Source organism: Saccostrea cucullata, unplaced genomic scaffold (genome assembly GCF_032062105.1).
Source record: "Saccostrea cucullata isolate Sc308-1 unplaced genomic scaffold, CSIRO_AGI_Scuc_v1 ctg110, whole genome shotgun sequence".
Classification (NCBI taxonomy): Eukaryota; Metazoa; Mollusca; class Bivalvia; order Ostreida; family Ostreidae; genus Saccostrea; species Saccostrea cuccullata.
Window position 1 is genome coordinate 765233 of NW_026939674.1, and position 19358 is coordinate 784590.

The 19358-nt window shown below is 32.0% G+C and overlaps 1 protein-coding gene across 1 annotated transcript; it reads right to left on the reverse strand.

Moving 5' to 3' along the window:
- Positions 1–7465: 7465 nt before the first annotated feature.
- Positions 7466–10349, reverse strand: LOC134253613 (homeobox even-skipped homolog protein 2-like). Its single transcript, XM_062736172.1, has 3 exons — positions 9914–10349; positions 8184–8350; positions 7466–8079 (listed from the first exon to the last, which is right to left on the reverse strand). Exons 1-3 carry the CDS (start codon positions 10173–10175, stop codon positions 7537–7539), a joined length of 972 nt encoding a protein of 323 aa, XP_062592156.1. The 5' UTR covers positions 10176–10349; the 3' UTR covers positions 7466–7536.
- Positions 10350–19358: the final 9009 nt, after the last annotated feature.

The window sequence follows — 19358 nt, forward strand, 5'->3', positions numbered from 1 at the left end:
AATTAGGATAAAAACAAATCAAAATTCGTCACGTATACTACTTTCGATGCTGATCTAGAGGGTTGAAACACCTGTCCAAATTCAAAGAACACATTTAGAAAACTTTTTGAAACTATAAATACAACGGCAGTAAATACATCATCCTAAAGAATAAAATTGTTTTTTTTATAGCGGAAGAAAATTTCGCTTAATTAGTAATTAGCAAAATTAATTATTTCCTCATGAGGAAATAAAAACTATATTTAGTTGTTTCGAAACAGGAAATAAACAATCGCATGGAAAGAGAAATCCAAAGTACCAAAATAAATTTTACATATTTTTACATAACTTTCGATATTTTATAGTCTTTTTAACAAAGACAATAAAGTAGAATTTAGCTGTGCAGAGATATGTAATAATATTTAAATGAGACCAATAAAATATTTTTTTATGATACGTATATATTTCATGCATTACGGAACTGTCCATCTAATATAAACATACAGTCCTCTCAATTTAGGATCTGAATAATAATTAAAGATAATATTTCGTATCCATTCATTAAACAGATTTTCTGGATCTGTTAGGGAATAGTCCCCTATATCAAGGATTTGATAAAAAATTACATCAATGTCAATACGTATAAACGTTTATGGTTATTTCCCAGCATATCCGAAAATCAGAAAAGCAGGATTTTGAACCTCATTAGTTAGTGAATTTGATACATTTACATGTATTGTCCTGCACTTGTTGTCCTTCTGAACACGCATTACATGGACCGGTTCTTTGGCCAACTCTAACCATGTCACAAATTTAAGGAGTCATCCTTTCGAAAGCTTAACATGAGACCAATAAAAAAGTTTAGTAGACCCCTGACAAATTCTATTTCGAAATAAATTCCTTGTATTAAATTTTCGCCCCTACCACAAATGTTCTTAACTTTGATTTGGATCCAACAATAAGGTTTAAAGCTTTGCAATGTCATTCAAATTGATTAATTTTTTTAAAAATATAATTTGAAAGCTTTTGGGACCAAATAGATAATTTGAAAACATTTTCGACAAATATTCACGAACTAAGCTCTTGGATGATGTAAGGAGATTGCATGGAGACCGCTCTTTCCCTGCAATTCAGAAAGTAACAGTAAATGGGGTTAAAGTGTCCGGATATATAAATATAAAAATGAAATTCAGAAATAAACAACTATATTATCTAAGCTTCCTTTATCAATGGAATATGAATCTAAGGTTATTTTTGGATTAACTTTTAAATATTCGTTCTCTCACTTTTATTTAATCTTAATTAATTAGTTTATATATTGACACCTAATGGAATACCATATGTAGCAGTGCGTGTAGGTATTTTCTTTCCATCTTTTTTTTTTTTACAAGATAGGAAATTTGAAAAAGTCCTAACACCAAATCTATTTTAATGAGCATTTGTGGGTGGGCAGAATGTATCAATAAGAACTGTTATTAAATACTTCAGTTTGTACCACATGGCTTCCTGAGAAAGGCTAAAAAAATCTGGGTCATTGCAGTACTTCTGGTGCAAAATATGCTTTCAAAGAATTGTAGCCTAAATTAACACATAAGATCTTTAACTTTTCTAAAAATATATGCCATTCCAATACATCAAGTATCTAATTAGTGCTAATTTGATCTCTTTTTTCAAAATAGATGATAAAAACATTGCAAAAATTTTGTCCATTATCTTTTATTCTAATACACCTGCATAATTTTCGCAGCACATGTGGAATATTATCGTTAGAATTCTCTTGAATCAATTTAAACCATTAATATATATTAATAAGCATGTGATGAAAAGACAAAAACTATCACGGCTTTTACACACCTGTATAGCTTCAAACTAGGATACACGGACCGACGTTGATAAGTTTTAAGGAGGAATAGATAGGCAGTACCTATCATTAACCCCTTTTTATTTATAATAAAGGCACATCGTTAGGAGCTACTGAGGCAAGTTATTGTAGCTTTATCACCCATGATCCTTGTACGGCTTTGACAGCGACGACGGCCCACGTTAACGTGGTGACAAGCGAAACAGACAGCGGCCCTTTTTTACCGGACATTTTGTCCATGCAGAGGACTTAAAAAAAAACAGATGAGCATTGGGGTTAATGGAAAATCTTAGGTCCAATGATATACTATTATTCGCCGCAAACGGTGACAAATATTCCTCATTACGGCTGCAGTGAGAAGGATAGTTTTATTATTCCCTGACATATCTTTGCCATTAGGGACGAGAAAATTAAGACCAAAACGTCACTATTTTCATCCCCAAAATTAATATTTTCTTTCTGAAATTCTAAATTTGAGTCGCATTCTAATTTGGAAGAATTATTCTTATATGAAAGCAGCTGTTTTATAAAGTCTTTTTACAAGGATAATTAATGGTATGCTTGAAATGAAACAGTGCACATTTTTGCTATAATTTGCAGCATGCAGTGTCACAAAAAATTATAATTTCCCCTGATTAAGGAATATCACAAGTTATATTTTTTTTACCCTCTTAGCCGACTAATTAGATCATATCTATTCCACCTTTACAAATATCATTAAATGCCAATACTTTCTGTGGTTTACAGAGACTCTTCAAAGTATGGTTTCCCTGTCCGCTATCGGAATCCCATTAAGAGTGCTTGGTCAATCAACAATTATAATTATCAAGAATCTGGAAAACTAATGTAATAAAATCTGGGTTAATTTTGTAAATTCACGATTTTCTCCTTGATTTTTTTTTTCTAAAACAACCTTCTTGCCTAATAACTCGAACTTAAACATTTACAAGTATGCAAACGATCGTGCATGGTTTTTACATATACCCGATTTCCTTTGTGTGTGAGAGAAATAAAAAAAAGAATACAAGTCAATAAAAGAATGGAAAATATAAGTGATATTACATGCATAAATTAAATCTGCAATATCTTAATGGTAAATTTGTCGAAACTGAGGAACCCTAAAAATGTTTTACATGCATAGAATGATAGTATGCACTATGCAAGTTTTCAGTGTTGCATAAAATGCTTATTTGTGGGAAACTAGGTTTCTCGGTACAGGCAGAAATTCTAAATAAATGACAGTAAATTAATGCGTAAAACGCAAGATATCATGTACTTCACTTTCTTTTTCTTTCCACGTTTAAGCTGTGCTGTTTTACACCACTCATCGCACAGCAACATTCTTATTTTGGCTCTACGATTTTAATAATCTCAGTGAAATGTCTCGCTGAGATTACGATCTTACTCGCAACTTATAAGTGTAGAAAATATACATATTCTTATAGTCTTGCCATACCACGTTAAGCACGGATTTCACGAAAAGCATGTGCAACGGGGCTTTAATATGAATTCATTTATTCTGCAAAGCAGATGGGGTCGAGTTTCTTCAGCTAACCTTGTCTGCTTTTACCTGTGACATAATTACATTTTGTCTTGCAGAAAAACTGCGCAGCACAGTTAAGGTTACAAATGGTGAAAATACATACATAATTTAAGGACTGATTTTTAAAAAATTTTGTACATGTAGGGGACAGAGCAAAACTTGCAGTTTGTCATCTATCAATTTCAATATTGCAAGGGCATAACCAAGTTAATATCTTTTTCATCCTTTTCAACAGAATTCTATATGTCAATTGCTAAAATATTTGTGAATATTTTGCTGGTCAATTACATTAGATACAGCTATAATTAATTTATTTGCAAGATTTCAAGAGGTTCGCAACACTTTTCAAATATCTTAATGCTTCTTGAGTTTATGTGTAAAATCTTGACAAGATACATTGAGGGTATGCCCTTGCAATAAATCGATTTATTAGGGCCCTTCCATTACTTTTTTAATGAATCTACATACAAACACACGACAGTATCGCTTGTCTGTAGAATGTACGGACAGTTTATAAATAAAATACTAAAATAGAAATCCAATAACAGATTTTTATTTAACTGCAAATAATGTTTTATTTGAGAACAAAAGACATTTTTCATTGTACAAAATGTGACTTGATCAGCCTCTCACTGTGTACAAACTGCGTCATTTTTGCGAGATGACGTCACATTTGACAAGTGCATTGCGATCGATGCATCGTGTATTTACTGTTGTGTGGGATTTAACAAACGACAAAACTGAATGTTGTAGTAAGTTTGTATGTAGTATACAGCTATCCAGCTGTTTGAAATAGCAAATAATTTCATTTTGTGGTATTTTGAAGATCTTATATTATGTGTGACGTCATAGTAAACATTTCCCGTAAAAATTAGGCCCCGCCTCCTTACTGTAACCTTAACTGCGCTGCGTGTGCTTGAAACAATATTTTTCATCAGAATTCTGTCTGCTAAAATATTTGTGTACCTGTCGTGTTTGGAATCAAGACAAAGAGGAAAAATTTTACGTATTCCGATCCCGATCCTATTTATTTTCTAGCTATAACCAAAATCAAATAATGAAACTAAGTTTTCCTCATAAGATAAGCGCATTTATTCTGTAGAATAAAAGATGCTACTACTCGTACTTGTACCTGTTTTGTATGCTCTTCTTTTGCACCTCTATTTCAAAACAGCTGCAAAAGCAGATCGTTTAAACCGGTCTTAAAAGTACATTCCCGAACAGTTGCAAATTTTAAAGGTATTTTTCCAGGTGTCCTCATTTCCCTATTTTGAAAAGTTGTAAGAAGCAAACGTGTGGCCTGCAACAGGAACATTTACGAAGCGATTTTTGGTTGCATACTAGTTATTGAAGCTCCATTTTAAAAGATTTAAAACAAGAAGAACAAAATTTATTTATTTAAATTAATTTACAGAAGTTCAAGAAGTAAATATAAGTATAAAAGCCCAACATCTTACAGCTTTGTAGCTCTTGGTGCAGTGGTATAGAGCGCCTGGTCTAGAGTCGCGGAGTAAGATGTTGATAGTGTTGATCCTTCGGATGATCGAGACCGTATACTCAGTAAACCAAGTTTCCATGTTCCTCGAGTGTCCCTCTGCTCTTTTCATCACATGTAACAGTTGTTTATAAAATTAATCAGCAAAGTTTTATAGAAGGCTTTGAAGGACTTTGGTTAAATTTGTCTAAAATGGGGACATAGAATGGTATAAGACAATGATGTGAATATTTAATGTATACATGTGTATGAAGCAAGAAAAACGGCCCTCGTCAATGATCAGGGAACATCTTACTCAAAGATATTCAGTTGGAAACTTTACGTTACCAAATATTAAGAAAAATATATTTTAAGCTTTAAATGGAGGAAGTGCGTTCTTGTGAACGTGTAAAAGAAGAGGAAAAAAAATTTTACGGACCAGATCGGGAATCTTACCAAAGCCTCATGAATCTCCAGTCAGGTGCTCCACCATCCGAGTCATCTGATCATAGGCGATAGAACCACATTTCTCCCTCTGCAAAGCCCCACCCACCCCCGAATTAAGACAGGATCTAAATTAAGAATCTTCCCTGGCAGGTCTTTCACCCGCCACTTTCAGGGCACTGCACAGCACCAACTGTAACAGAAGAGGAGAAAAATGCGACAAACCAGACCTGGATTCAATCCGTCTCCCAGATTCTCCAAATGCTCTACCAACTAGTGAGCTATCTTGTCAACGATCATTGTCGCAAGCCACAAAGCCACATCATCATTGGCTTGCGAAGATGGTCAACGGCGATCGAACCCGTCTAACCGCCGCAGAGTCATTTGTTAAAGATAAAAATCCTTCTTCCCTTAAAGAATAGTAGTTTTTCCCCTTTCTTATGATATTTGTAAATATAAATGTACTTATTTATATAGTATCGAAACAGTACCTTGATTTGGCTTAGTGCATATATATAATTTCAAAGGTGTATTCCGTTTGAGATTTACATAAACATGACGTAGCTCTAATCTCTTGACGTAAGAGTTATTCTATGATAATTATGCGAAAATTACACATATAAACATATACGTCACTGTTTGCCACTTCAATTTATTTTAATTAAAATGTAATAAAATCATTATATACTGAAAGTGCAGAATATCATTTTAAACATCGTCAAATGTTTCTTCATAAATTTTAAAATCCATTCCTCGGTCACTGACCCTCTTATTTAATTTGAAGAAGTCGCCTGCCAGAAGCAGTGGTTAGAACGATTGTTCTAGAGTCGCGAAGTAAGAAGTTGGTCCTTACATCGTGGGTTCAAATCGATCCCACTGTGGGACGTAGAGGCTGGTCCTTCGGGTGAGACCGTATAAACCTAGGTTCCGTGTAAGCCGGCACGAAAAAGATCCCTCACTACTCAATGGCCGTAAGTGCCAAGTATGGGACAAAATTTGCAGCTCTCCACCGGCAAGTGGTGACATCTCCATATGAGCGAAAAATTCTAAAGAGGGAAGTTAAACAACAATCAAATTATTTGAAGAAAATTATTATCCGTTTTGCGGAGAAAATTTTGGATCCTCCAAAGCAAAGCATGCCAGACAAAACTGGTTGTTGTAAATAATTTACAATTATTAGTAAATTTTTGCTTTAAATTACTTATATCCTTTCGAAATTTGTTCACTCTAAGATGGACGACACCACATGCCGGTGGAAAGCTGCAAATTTAGACTCGGCACTTTGGACCAATGAGCAATAACGGGTCTCGTTTTCGTATTAGCATCTGCTGCGACGTATTACCTCAATTTATTCCGACTCATCAGAAGCTCCCGATCTTCCAAAACGTTTGCCACCAGAATTCCAAACCATCAACCAGGGTCCAACTTTTTTTAATTTGTTTTTTTAAGCTTCCTTTAGCACCAAGAGAAAGCCAACATTATGTTTTTAATCTCTTCACAAATTCGTCCAAAATGGTCGAGCCCTAGCTCTACGTTGTGTATTTGTTTCATTATAATGTGCTACACCGTTTATTGGATCAAAATTCTAGCAATCCTGATTGCCTTCAAGAAGAAAAGTCAACTTTATTCCATCAACAAATAAATGTATTTTCTAGATTACATGTGACTTGATTGAATTTGAAAATATATCAAAATAGTATCAAGATATTTATTAAACGGTTTGACCCTCTGTACTCACTAAAACTGATATAAAGCTTATTTTAACCATTATATGACCGAGGCAAATGATAAGAATATCAGTCCTCAAAACGCTTTGAACAATGATGGTCTGTGTAAAATCTTCGTGTTAAGCTTTCATGCTAGCATGCAACTAACACAGAAAAACTTATCAATAATCCATACTGCGAGAGATTTTGTATTTATAGCATTTTTAAAATCACGTGGTTCAAATAATTATGCTCTTACAACTTAACCACCTCGACAATCACAGAACAAAATAAACATTTTAAATCATCATTTCAATTTATTACATGTATACCCTGTGTAAAAACAACAAACAAATATATATATGACAAAAAATTTCGACAGCAATCAATCATGATTAATTAATATTTTGATTATTGCAGACGGAGCACTTTCATATAAAAAATGAGTAAAAAAAGTCTTGATAATAATCTATACTTGTGTCAAAGTGTTTATAAATACTGAGCACTTAAAAAAATCTTTTGATTTGTGTCACGATCTTTCAACATCTGTTTGGAAAGGTCGGAAAAGTCCATGTGACGTAGTATTTGAGTGAGCTTTCGGTGCTTGCACAGACGGAAGTGACGTAGGCAAGTTAGAAAGTCCTCCAAACAATGGCGAACAATTACAATTGTCATTATGTGTTGAGCAAGGAATACTGGAATGTGAGTGACCAAGCAAAGAGTCAGATGGAGGGAGCATACTGCAGTTCAGTTGTGTCGATGTTGCAAGAGAGTGTGGGATTGGCATGGCAGACGATCGCAAAAGCGCAGCTCCCGTCATTCCGGGAATGATTTCAGATCTGGGTCGGAGTGGTCCCGGAGATGGAAATTGTCCCATATTGTTTGCTGATCGTTGGAGTCCAAGTGATGAATAATAATTAAATGGATTAGAGTTTGAAGGAGAAATGCTGTATGGATACGAAGCTGCGGCCGCGGCAAGATAAGCATATAGATGTGGATCGGCAATACCGTATGGCCAGGCCATAGCCATGCGTTGTCTTTTGTCCTTCATTCTTCGGTTTTGAAACCAAACCTACAAAAATTGAAGGGAAAAATTAGTAAAAGAAAATTATCATAATTCACATTTTTTTCTCTAAATTTTCTTGAAACTTAATAACTAATTAGAATAAAACATACCTTAATTGTATTTTCTGGCAGGTTAAGCAATTTAGCCAACTCGCATCGCCGAGGACGGGATACGTAGTTTTCTTTGTAGAATTCTTTTTCCAGCCTTCCAATCTGTTCTCTTGTGAATGCTGTTCTATATCGGCGAACACTAGAGTCATCCCCATTAATTGGTGATTCTGTAAATTAGAAGTAAAATGGTAAGAAAAAGGATTTTAAAAATATTTTTTTTGAAAATCAAAAATACGTATTTCCTTTTTATTTGAATAAAGTTGTAAAAAATTTTTTTTTAATATGGATTTTTCTTCTAATTAAGATTTAATGACTAACACAGTAAGATTTTACAGCAATCTTTGATGTAAAGTAAAGACAGTTTAATTAACTTCATCAATTTCATGCCGTTTAGGCAAAGGTGCAAAAAGTGGTGATTGTTAGCGACTTTAACTGCATGTACATTGACTAAAAAGTCAAATAATGATCGAATAATGGATGATAGGAAATTCTTTACAATTGAAGGCAAAAGACACATTACTAATTAGAAAGCAATTACACTATGATCGCCCGTGTGTTTCATCGTTTACAAATGAGGTAATTAGGAAAAAAACAGATAGCCTCATCAACAACAACAACAACTAAAATCTGTAGAGGCGAATCGGACTTTTTATGGAAAATTAGCGAAAAAGGTATGCTAAACAAATTATGGCGGTTAAATTTTTCAGAAAAATTGTTTTCTGTGGTTTAAAATTGACGTCCTTTAGGATGGTATCTCGTTTAAATAATAATTAGTCATAATTAATGAGCTCCCATAACCTAGCATCACACAAAATCCGCTTTTAATGTAAATGCCAGTTACATCTTGAATAACACGTACAAAAAAATTGTAGAACTTGTCACACTAGCTTTAAAATTATTTACGTAGGTTAATTATAGGTGTATGTTAAGTATCATTTCTCTTGTTTTTAATTACATGAAAAATTGGGCACAAAAAATCCGTACTGTTTGTTACAAGCGAGGTCTTGTTTTTCTAAAGAAAACCTACACCAAAATCTTTGAAAAACAATGTCGAGTTTTCTTGTGAAAACATAAAAAATGACTGTTTAATTAATCTTTTCATTTTTTATGACTTTTAAGAAATAAAATTAGTCGGATATTGTTATCATTAACTGCTTAGATTATTCACTGGGAGTTTAACAACAGGGTTTAATTTATTCGAAATCATTTACAAACAAAGAAATTTTTGGAAGAGAAAATTTCAATTCCAATAATTGATTGATTTCTGCAATATGATGGATAGGACAGAAAAAGGACTTAAACGGAGAGCAACTGCAAGCACTAAATCCAAATAAAACCACAGAAATTAAACTTATAAATAATTCATTCATAATAAAGAAAATTTTAAGAAATTACAGATTTTTGTCTTTTGGCAATAAAGACATTTGTCGCGACACGCTTTGTCGGTCTTTATGGATATTTATTCTAGGTTAATATTTTAAATAGCCATAAAAATACAATAATCAAATGCAAGCATTAAACAAAAGTCTTTGTTAAAATGTATCTTAATGAAGAAAAAAAAATCAATTTTTATTTCCATAGTGTTTTTCATAATTTTTATAGTGCAAAAATATATAAGTTGCATACATCTTTTAAAAATTCAAATTGATATTAAATGATGGATGGAGAAAACTTTAAACAGGTGATGGCGATTAAAGAAAAAGGGACTCAACGTCCGTAAAAATACCTACCTTTACCATCTGAAGACAACATCTTGTCTTTGGAATCTCTGAGGTCTTCATTTGAAAATTTATTCTGAGAGTTTGGACTGTTCAACATAGAATCATTGTCAGAAATAATATCGTCTTCATCAGAAGAAACCATATCTGATAGTCGAGCATCGGTCTGCATCTTAAAGTCCAAAGAATTCTGTCGTGAGAAATGGGTTAAATCAGCGCCCTTCGTTTTTTCACTTTCATGAATTCGATATTCCCCCATGGCTGCTGAATGCATAACTTCTCATATAAGTCCTTGTATAAAGTCCCAAGAAAAATTGTTCTATAAGTCTTGCAGAAAGCACACGGCGTGTTTCCCAAATTGCCCTATTCGCTGTTGAAGGTGAAAATTTGGTTCTCTCAGTATCAGAGGAGAGTGGACCGCAAAATGAAGTAATTAACAACAAACAAGTGTATGTATATCTGTTTGAATAAGTCACATTGCTTGTCAAGCCCATTGTTGTCAATTTAGATGCAGAGACGAGCGCCAGAACTAATTAAGGGGCGGAGGCACCTGTCTTAAGCCTCACCTGCGCGCGACTTCTCGCGAGACTATTGGATAGGATTGCAGCTAAACCGTTCCCCTATCGCTCATCGTTTACCTTCTTTCTATTGTTGTAAAGAATAATTAGTAATTTTCACCAAAACACTTTCATTAATTAAAATTTATTGCATTTTCTGTGTTTCAGTTTTTTTATGATAAAGTTGTTATTTTTTTGTCGAAAAATTTGAAGGAAAATTCATGTCACTTTTATAAAATACCGAAAAAAAAAGATATTTTAAAAAAGAAATTCTAAGGTAAAAAAATTGACGCTTTATCGAATTTTGTTATCACATTAACTGCAGTAAATTAGGGCCTCGATTCAACGGTGAATTTTAAAGACTCGTCCTGAAAAATAGATTTAAACTCTTAATTATCTTAAATTTACCCTCACTCTCTTTACGGGGCCGGTATAATGGAGGAAAGAAATTACCATCAACATGTGAAGTCCCCATAAAGGGAGAATCTGTAACCGATCATACATTAATTACTAAACAAGGGTGCGATTCGGACATTCTGTCCGACAGACATTGCAACTGTCCAACAGAAACAATATGGCGCGTTGTGCGTGTTAGATTACGAGGTCCACTTCGCCCCAAGGCACGTGTAAAACACTTTATCGTGTGAAAATTAATTCCTGTCTGTAACCAATTGCCTGAGAAATTTTGTAATTATTTCTAAGTCAAGCTTCATCGTAGTACTTATCATATAGAGGATTCTTTCATTAAGCTGCCCATGACGGACGCTAATGCCCGGATGTAATTGCCAGTCACCGAATGCTGATGTGCAATTTATTTCTCTAAGCATATGTTCAGTACTTTTTAATAATTTATTAAGACATTCTATTCATTGCTTAACTACCAGACTTTTCGTCTTCTGCAAAAAATCTATATTTCTTCCTCTTATTTTTCTCTGAAACAAAGACATTGTCCAAATCCAGATATTCAATTTGCATGTACATGTATTTTAAAATATAAAATGAAAGGTATTGGCAGTTTAGTTTTTATTTTTCCATTGCTTTTAACAATCATGGGATTAACAACAACAACAACAAAAATCAAACTCATTAATTATCTGCGATCGTCAAAGGGGATCATCATACGCGATATTAAATTTTTGTGTAAAACATTACGTATAATGTGGTAGGTAATTCAAGACTCTCCTTAGAAAAATGAACAACTTTTTTTTCAACATTAGAGTGTTCAGTATTGAAAAATTTATGATGACTGTCAAATTTGTTTCGAAAATCGCAACGACAAAGAATTAAAAAAATTAGAACAATTTATACTTTAACTTAAAATTAATTGAAGAACTTGCCTTGTTTTAAAGTTAGTGATGTATGTTTAAGTTACTTAAACCAAATAACGATTTTGCAAAAGCAAAATGCATTGAAATCAGTTAATGGGTTGCAAAGAGTATACATATGTATTTAGTAAGCTGGAAATAAAATAGGGATCTGGGGGGTCTAAACTGTATTAAGGAACTGTAATCTACTGGTTTGGTTACAAATGAATTGGTCAAAATATTGAATTAATGAAGATTTTACACAATTTGGCTATATTAATTGAAAATTGAATCTTGAACTTGAAATTTTGCTTAGAACAGTAGTGAACAGGAGTGAAATCCAGGTTTACTTTAAAGTAAGTAAGTTGTAATAATTTCAAATATTGCATACCAACTGAATGGTCTAATGGTCTTATTTCTTCTGTAAATCTTTCTATTTTGAAAAAAAGATGTCATTTTCCCCACTTTACCACGGAAAAGCCGATTAGAGAAACACTTACAACAGGGAGATATTTCATTTAGAGAAACTTTAAATCTTTTGTTTTAATGTATATATAATATATATATATATATATATATATATATATATATATATATATATATATATATATATATATATATATATATATATATATATATATATATATATATATATGATTCAAAAGATTTCTCAATGCTTGAAGCTTCTTTTCTTAACATTATATTTTTGCAAATAAAATACATGCCAAAAACGTCTACATGTTTTCCCTGTCATTTTAAGAATATAAAGCTAACCATTTTGCACCTGATAATATTCTGAACCAGTTTTCTGAGATTTCAAGAATAAGGTCTTTGTAAACTTGACAATAATTTATGTATTTCTTAATTTGTTATATTCATGTAATATTGTTTTTAATTATCTAAATCCTAATGCCTACCATTGTGATAAATACCACTAGAAAGTTAAGATAAATGATAATCCCCCAAAATGTTACTATTTATAAGTAAAAGTATGACTTATAGGAAGCACACGTTTAATCAGCTTTCAGGCAAATTACATTTTAATTACAACTTAACAATGTGAGGACATAATTTCTACGATGATGTTACATTTATCTTCATTTTCATGTTTTCCTCAGTAAATTTGCAGAGAAATGATAAATACATCGTTAAATGTGATGGGTGACATTTTAGTATACTCTAATTGTTTTCGTATATCCTAACTGCATGTTTGACAACGAATTAAAGTCATCTTTTTCTTGATGCCATAGAACGAGGTGCGCTTATGGCTTAATTTGGTCAATATGTTCGAAAAGATATTTAATGCGGTTTTCTGAAATATATACATTTTTTTCACATCGAAAGTTGAATATGCCCTTCTTCGTTTATTTGCAGTCATTTTCAGTAAATTTTCACCTAATAAATTTTTAATATGTTAATGGCATTTAAATGATATGAACTGATTTCATAAATTAAAACCCCAGAGTAGCAATAATTACTGAATTTAATTAATTATTGTTCACTTTTGGGTCTCCTCAAGACAGCCGTTATAAATTAATTCAATTTTTTCAGCATTGATATTCATGATGTTAAATAATTTTAACTTGTTACTGTTCATGTTCCATTGGAAGTTGTCAAACCATCTTTTTTTTAAACTGCAGAATTTATGTCACATGGGCTCAGATTCGAATACATTTTTTGCTGAGTTCCCGTGTAAAGTGCAAATTTTACAAAATAATATGTTTCGTTGTTCTGCCCTTTTAGCTAGAACTATTTCTACCAAATGTCAAGACAAATTCTAATTTATTTCAATTCAATTATGAATTCTAAGTCTATTTTTATGACATGTTAGGTGAGAAAAAAAATTGGGTGTTCCTGAAAAGCTCTGTTGCTTGACTTCGTCTTTTAAAATTGAAGTGAACATTGCGCAGATGGTCCACAGCAGTTCTTAATTTAGTACTAGTACACTGACCTTAACAGCTTCAGAGTTTAGATTTTAAAAGAGTCATTAAGAGAAATTATGCTACAATTGATAAGAGGTAATAGGAAACATTGTTTCCATTTACATCATAAATCATTTCTCATACACATCACTCCTAAACAGTTTCTGTAAATTTAAAGTAGAAATTTCAGTGTTACAATGTATTTTATTTCCCTCTTTCTAACGTCTTTACGGACTTACGCCATAACTGGATCGATTAAAAACATTCTGTTTACGATACGATATGATATGATATGATATGATATAGTGTGGTTTGATATGATATGAAAAAATTAAAATAACAAATAGAATTTTAAATTGCTCAGCAGCTTAAAAAATGGATAGTATGATTACACTTAATAGCTTGCGTCCATTAGGTTCACTAAAAGAGGTACCTTTATTTCGTTAGTTTTTAAATATCAGATCTGCAATATTCATATGAAGGCTTTTTTGTCCAACTTCTTATACGTGAAAAGAAGAAAATACTTAATTTGGCCTTCAACTGGCATTTATAGGTATATCGACGACATATTGTCAATAAACAATGGTAATTTCCATTCTTATTTCGATACGATACTTTAAGTAAATCCTGGTGAGCTTAAGATAAAAAAAAATACCACAGAGTCTGACACATCTGTTTCAAATTTGGATATTTACCTTGAAAAAAAAAACGTTAAAGGTATAATCTAACAACCAAGCTCTATGATAAATGTGATGACTTTTCAATCGTCAACTTTCCTTACAGTCTTATGCAGCAATATACCTTCACCATCTGTATACGGAGTTTATATCTCTCAATTGATTCGTTAAGCAAGAGCATGCTCTACATATGTACAATTTCTGAAACGAGGTGAATTATTGACAAATAAGTTGATGAAACAAGAATATCAGCAGTCTCGTTTAAAGTAATCATTTCGTAAGTTCAATGGTCGAAACAATGACCTTGTCAGCAAATACAATTTATCATTGAGTCAAATGCTGACTGACGTTTTTTCATACCGGTTGCTAGTCCGTTATTACACACTGAATTGACAACGGATTTTGCGTTATTTCCCGATGATGGCAAGGACCACACGAAGGGTTGATCGGTCGGCAAGGGATGCTCACTCCTTCATTGCACCTGATCCCACCTCTGATGTTTTGAAGGTCCGCATTTGCTCTGCTCCTATATATTTTGAATTTTTATGGATTTTTAATCTTGAATACTATTCGTTATCTCCATTTATTTCATCTAAAAAATAATCGGGTGTGCAAAACACACATATGTCCAGGCATTTTAAATAACGAACTTCGTTAATTACTGCAAGTCTTTAATATGTTTATTATTGCCTTATTATTGTCCTCGATAGAAATACTAGTATTTATATTATTATAGAGCAACTTTAGACATACCTGTGTTCTACAGCATGTTATAGAAGTTCTGTAAATCAGATGTGGATCCCCACCCCCAACAAAAAAAAGAAACTTTTTAAAAAAAAAAAAGCTTTTAAAATTTTAAAATGCAGTTAGTACGACCGTTTCACACTCTACACAGTCATTCCGCGATGGATTAAGAACTAATCTTTATGATATCCTTAACAATTACTTCCTGAAACAAATTGGACGTCGGATATTTACATATCCTTTGATTGGTCATTAACAAAATCACTTCCTGAAAAATCACTCGGATTCTGCACAAAAGCACTCTGAAGTTGATATTGAAAGGATGATGCTATTTCTCATCGACAACATTTATATAGTTTTTGGAGACGAAGTCCTCTAACAAATTATTTTATTTATTAGCTTACCTGTTTTATATCACTATGGAGCATTTTTAAAAAATTCTATATGAGGAGAAAAAAGCAATTGCCATGGCCTTCAGCTCGGCATTTAGATGTATTGACGACGTACACTGTATGATCAATTAATTAACAATAGTTTCTTTTATCATATGTCAATCCGATATATCCAAGTAGACTTGAAATTAAGAAACCACAAAGTCTGCCAAAGTTATTTTAGTTAATATTTGGATGTTTTACCAATCTGTATGACATTTAAACGAGAAAATTTCAAGTTTCCATTGTCAACATTCCTTATTTATGGTGTGTGCATCTCCCAACTAACTGGATATTCAATACGCAAGAGCATACTCTGAGTATAATGAGTTTTTTAACCGAGGCATGCTATTGAAAAATAAGTTTATGTTAAAGGGATTTCACAAATTTTGTTTAATCAATACATTAATTTCATGAATTTTGTACAAAAAAATTTTTCCATGTAATTTATGTGCTTAAGTTCAATTTTTCATACGCATTCACTATACAGATAACAAAATAGTTAACCGAGAAAATTTGTTATGTTTTTGTAGAGCACATTTTAGTACTACTGCAGGTGCAGATTTTTGTCAAATAAAATTAGAATATACGGAACTTTAAACAAAGAACTTTGTTAACTCCGTTATAAATTAGTGCTGTGCATTTTCAATTGCATTATTTAACAAAATCCTGAAACGACATGATTAGTAGCATTTTCCTAAATTATAGAGGAAATAGTTTTCCGGAAGCCTCAGCCTTTGAGCATTTATATCAAGTTCATGCAAATGATTGCGGGTTTAATTGTTATTAAACTTTTTAAGTACAATGCTGGAAAAAGGAACTTCTGAGTATGGTGGTGTAACAGTTTTATAAAAGATACCCTTTTCTTTCTACAGCATCATTTGGGACGAAACTGTGCATAGGCTTAAGTCCATTTAGAAAATTTTTCACTCGTATAGTCAAGTCATTATTTTCCTCATGGAGAGGACTTATATAGGCAGTGCCTGCTGTCCATTCCTGTTATGTTTATACATAATAAAATATTGTTTAAATTAAATTAAGTCATCATTTACAGGTTAAGGGCCTAAAATTTAGATCAGTACTGAGCACTCAAGGTCATTGAGCAGTGACGAATCCTTACTGTGTCAACGCTACAAAGGGTTTCATTTTTAAGGACTTATTCAAATGACCACTACTTTTTATTTCAAATTGTCGAGTTCTTGGCGAAGGAATCGCTGCTACATATTTTTACCGACTTCAATCTGTTACGACCTGGGTTTGGACACATGACATATAGAGCAAGCGGGATCACTGAAAGGAAAATCAAGACTTTAAAAAAGGCGAAATAAATGTAGTATATCTTCAAAGAAGTTGTAGGTGTATATATTTTATATTGAAATAATTTCAAATTTCTATTCACGTTACTCTTGATGTAATTTCATTTTCATTTTTGACAATTAAGGACATATGATACAAATAAATAATTTTCTTTGGAGGAGACTTAATATCATGTCACAGGTTAAGAAAAGTGGATAATTCTTTGAATGTTTCTCCTTAGATGTGGAAAATGAATAGATTAGGAAAATAGTTAATACTTCAATAAATTACAAATATGGACAAATCACACCCAATAAAGATTTACAAATGAAAATAAATTCATAATATGATAGCTTGGTGCAAAAATGTAACATAAACTTTAGAAAGAAAATACTAAGCTAGGTGAATTTTGTGGAGAAAAATGTTAAAAATCGGCCTATGTGATTTTTCTGATTTTTTATCATTTTGTTTTTCAAGTTTATCCACTTTTGCTTCTGTCCTTAAGTAATATATTACTTAAAAAAAGACGATAATGGTTACGTAATAAAGTTTTATGATAAACGGGATCTGCCTTTTTTCAAAGGTTAACCTCCCTTACTTATGCAGCAATATACCTTAGTCCCATGCGTATACTGGGTATATATCTCTCACTTGATTCGATACTCAAGATATGCTCTACATATGAACAATTTCTTAAATGAGATTATTAATTACAAACAAGTCCATGAAACAAGAATACCATCAGTCTCTTTTAAAGTCATCATTTGTAAGTGCTAAGGTTAATACAATGATCTCGTCAGCAATTACAATCTTTCATTAAGTAAATTGCTGACCGACGTTTTCATACTAATTGTTAGACCATTATTTACAAACTTAACTGTCGACCGATTTTTTATTTATTATCCGATTATGATAAGAAGATCACAGCAGATATGACTAGTCGGCAGGGGATGTTCACTCCACCATCACACCTGATTCGTCCTTTGATGTTTTCGAGGTCCTTGTTTGCTCTGCTCCTGATTTGCATTGTTTAATGGACTTTTGAAATCGAATAAAATTCGTTATATCCATATATACTATGATTAATGATGTTGAACAAAATCATTTTTTTCTCAAGGCAGTTCAATAGTCACTTTCTATAGTTGACAGGGTTTATAAGCTTAACTTTATCAAAAATATCTATGAACATGATATAAATTGTAGACACTGAATTCCAGCTTTAATAGGACAAAAGTGCGGAGTAAAAATGGTACAGTTTTCTTTAAAATGTTTAACAAAGGTCAAGTCAAAAGTCGTAAAGGATTTTATGCCTCATTTTTCCATACTCTACCTTAGAATTAGAAAAAAAACTCACATGTACGTTGAAAAATGTTTATTGATCATATTATGTTAATATTCTGATCAAATAAAATCCATAACCCATACAATCTTTGAAAACTACAATTCTTGTAAAACAAAAATGGATTTCGCAATGTAAGTACGTGCAAATTATATAAGTAATGTTACAGTATTATATACAAAAACATAATTTGTCTATTTAAATAAATCTTTGTAATCAGTTAATCATATCACACATAAAATACAACAATTCATAAACTAAACTTAACTAAACTAACTAATTAAACTAAAATAACAGAAAAAGAAATATATATATACTGTATATCCACAAAACTGCATCATATAATAATTATCTATAAAGAAGGCACCAAAAAGCTATATGATAACTAAAGGATATTTACACAAAAAGCGGCTAGTTTCAGTAGTTGGGGTAAAGAGCCAATTTAGAGGATATAATAAACATCAGAACTACCCCACCGATATATAACAAAAGTCAAAAGTCCCAAATATTTTATCGGGCATCGATCTTATGAATGGTCAATTTATGAGCAATATCGAGGGAATTAAATATGGGTCTGATTTCCTAATAAGGAATAAATTTCGTATATTTTGTAATACAAGTATGAGGGTTATGATGGATATTCTTGCGTAGGCACGTTTCTGATGCACACATTTAAGTTACATCTATTTTCCTTCTACTATTTTGAAAATTTTGAAAATTTCACGTAGAAATGCAGAGTAAACGTGTTAAGGACAGATGATACAAACAAACTTAGGTAAAAAAAAAAATGAAAATAACAACTTCGGCCATGCTATAACTGCATGTTAAAAATGTAATTAAAACTGAATTCTTTGTACTTTTTGGATTTTTCATATGAAATACATTGTAAATAATATGTACACTGTACTAGAAGTTGATATAAAATGAATAAAATGAGTTTCACCGCGTAGTTTTTAATTTTTTTTTTTCAAAGTTGCACTGTACTAGAAGTTGATTTAATGAATTTGAAGTTGAAAGATAGAATTTGAAGTGAAAAATATTTGTATAGAATAATAAGGATGGTTATCATGGTCAGGAGTCATGTTTTGAACCAACATGAATCTTTACCACAAAGGCACGCTTGACTATTTGAATATTTATCTGACTCCAGTAAATACATTTAAGAGAGAAAGTTTTGACAGTCTTTT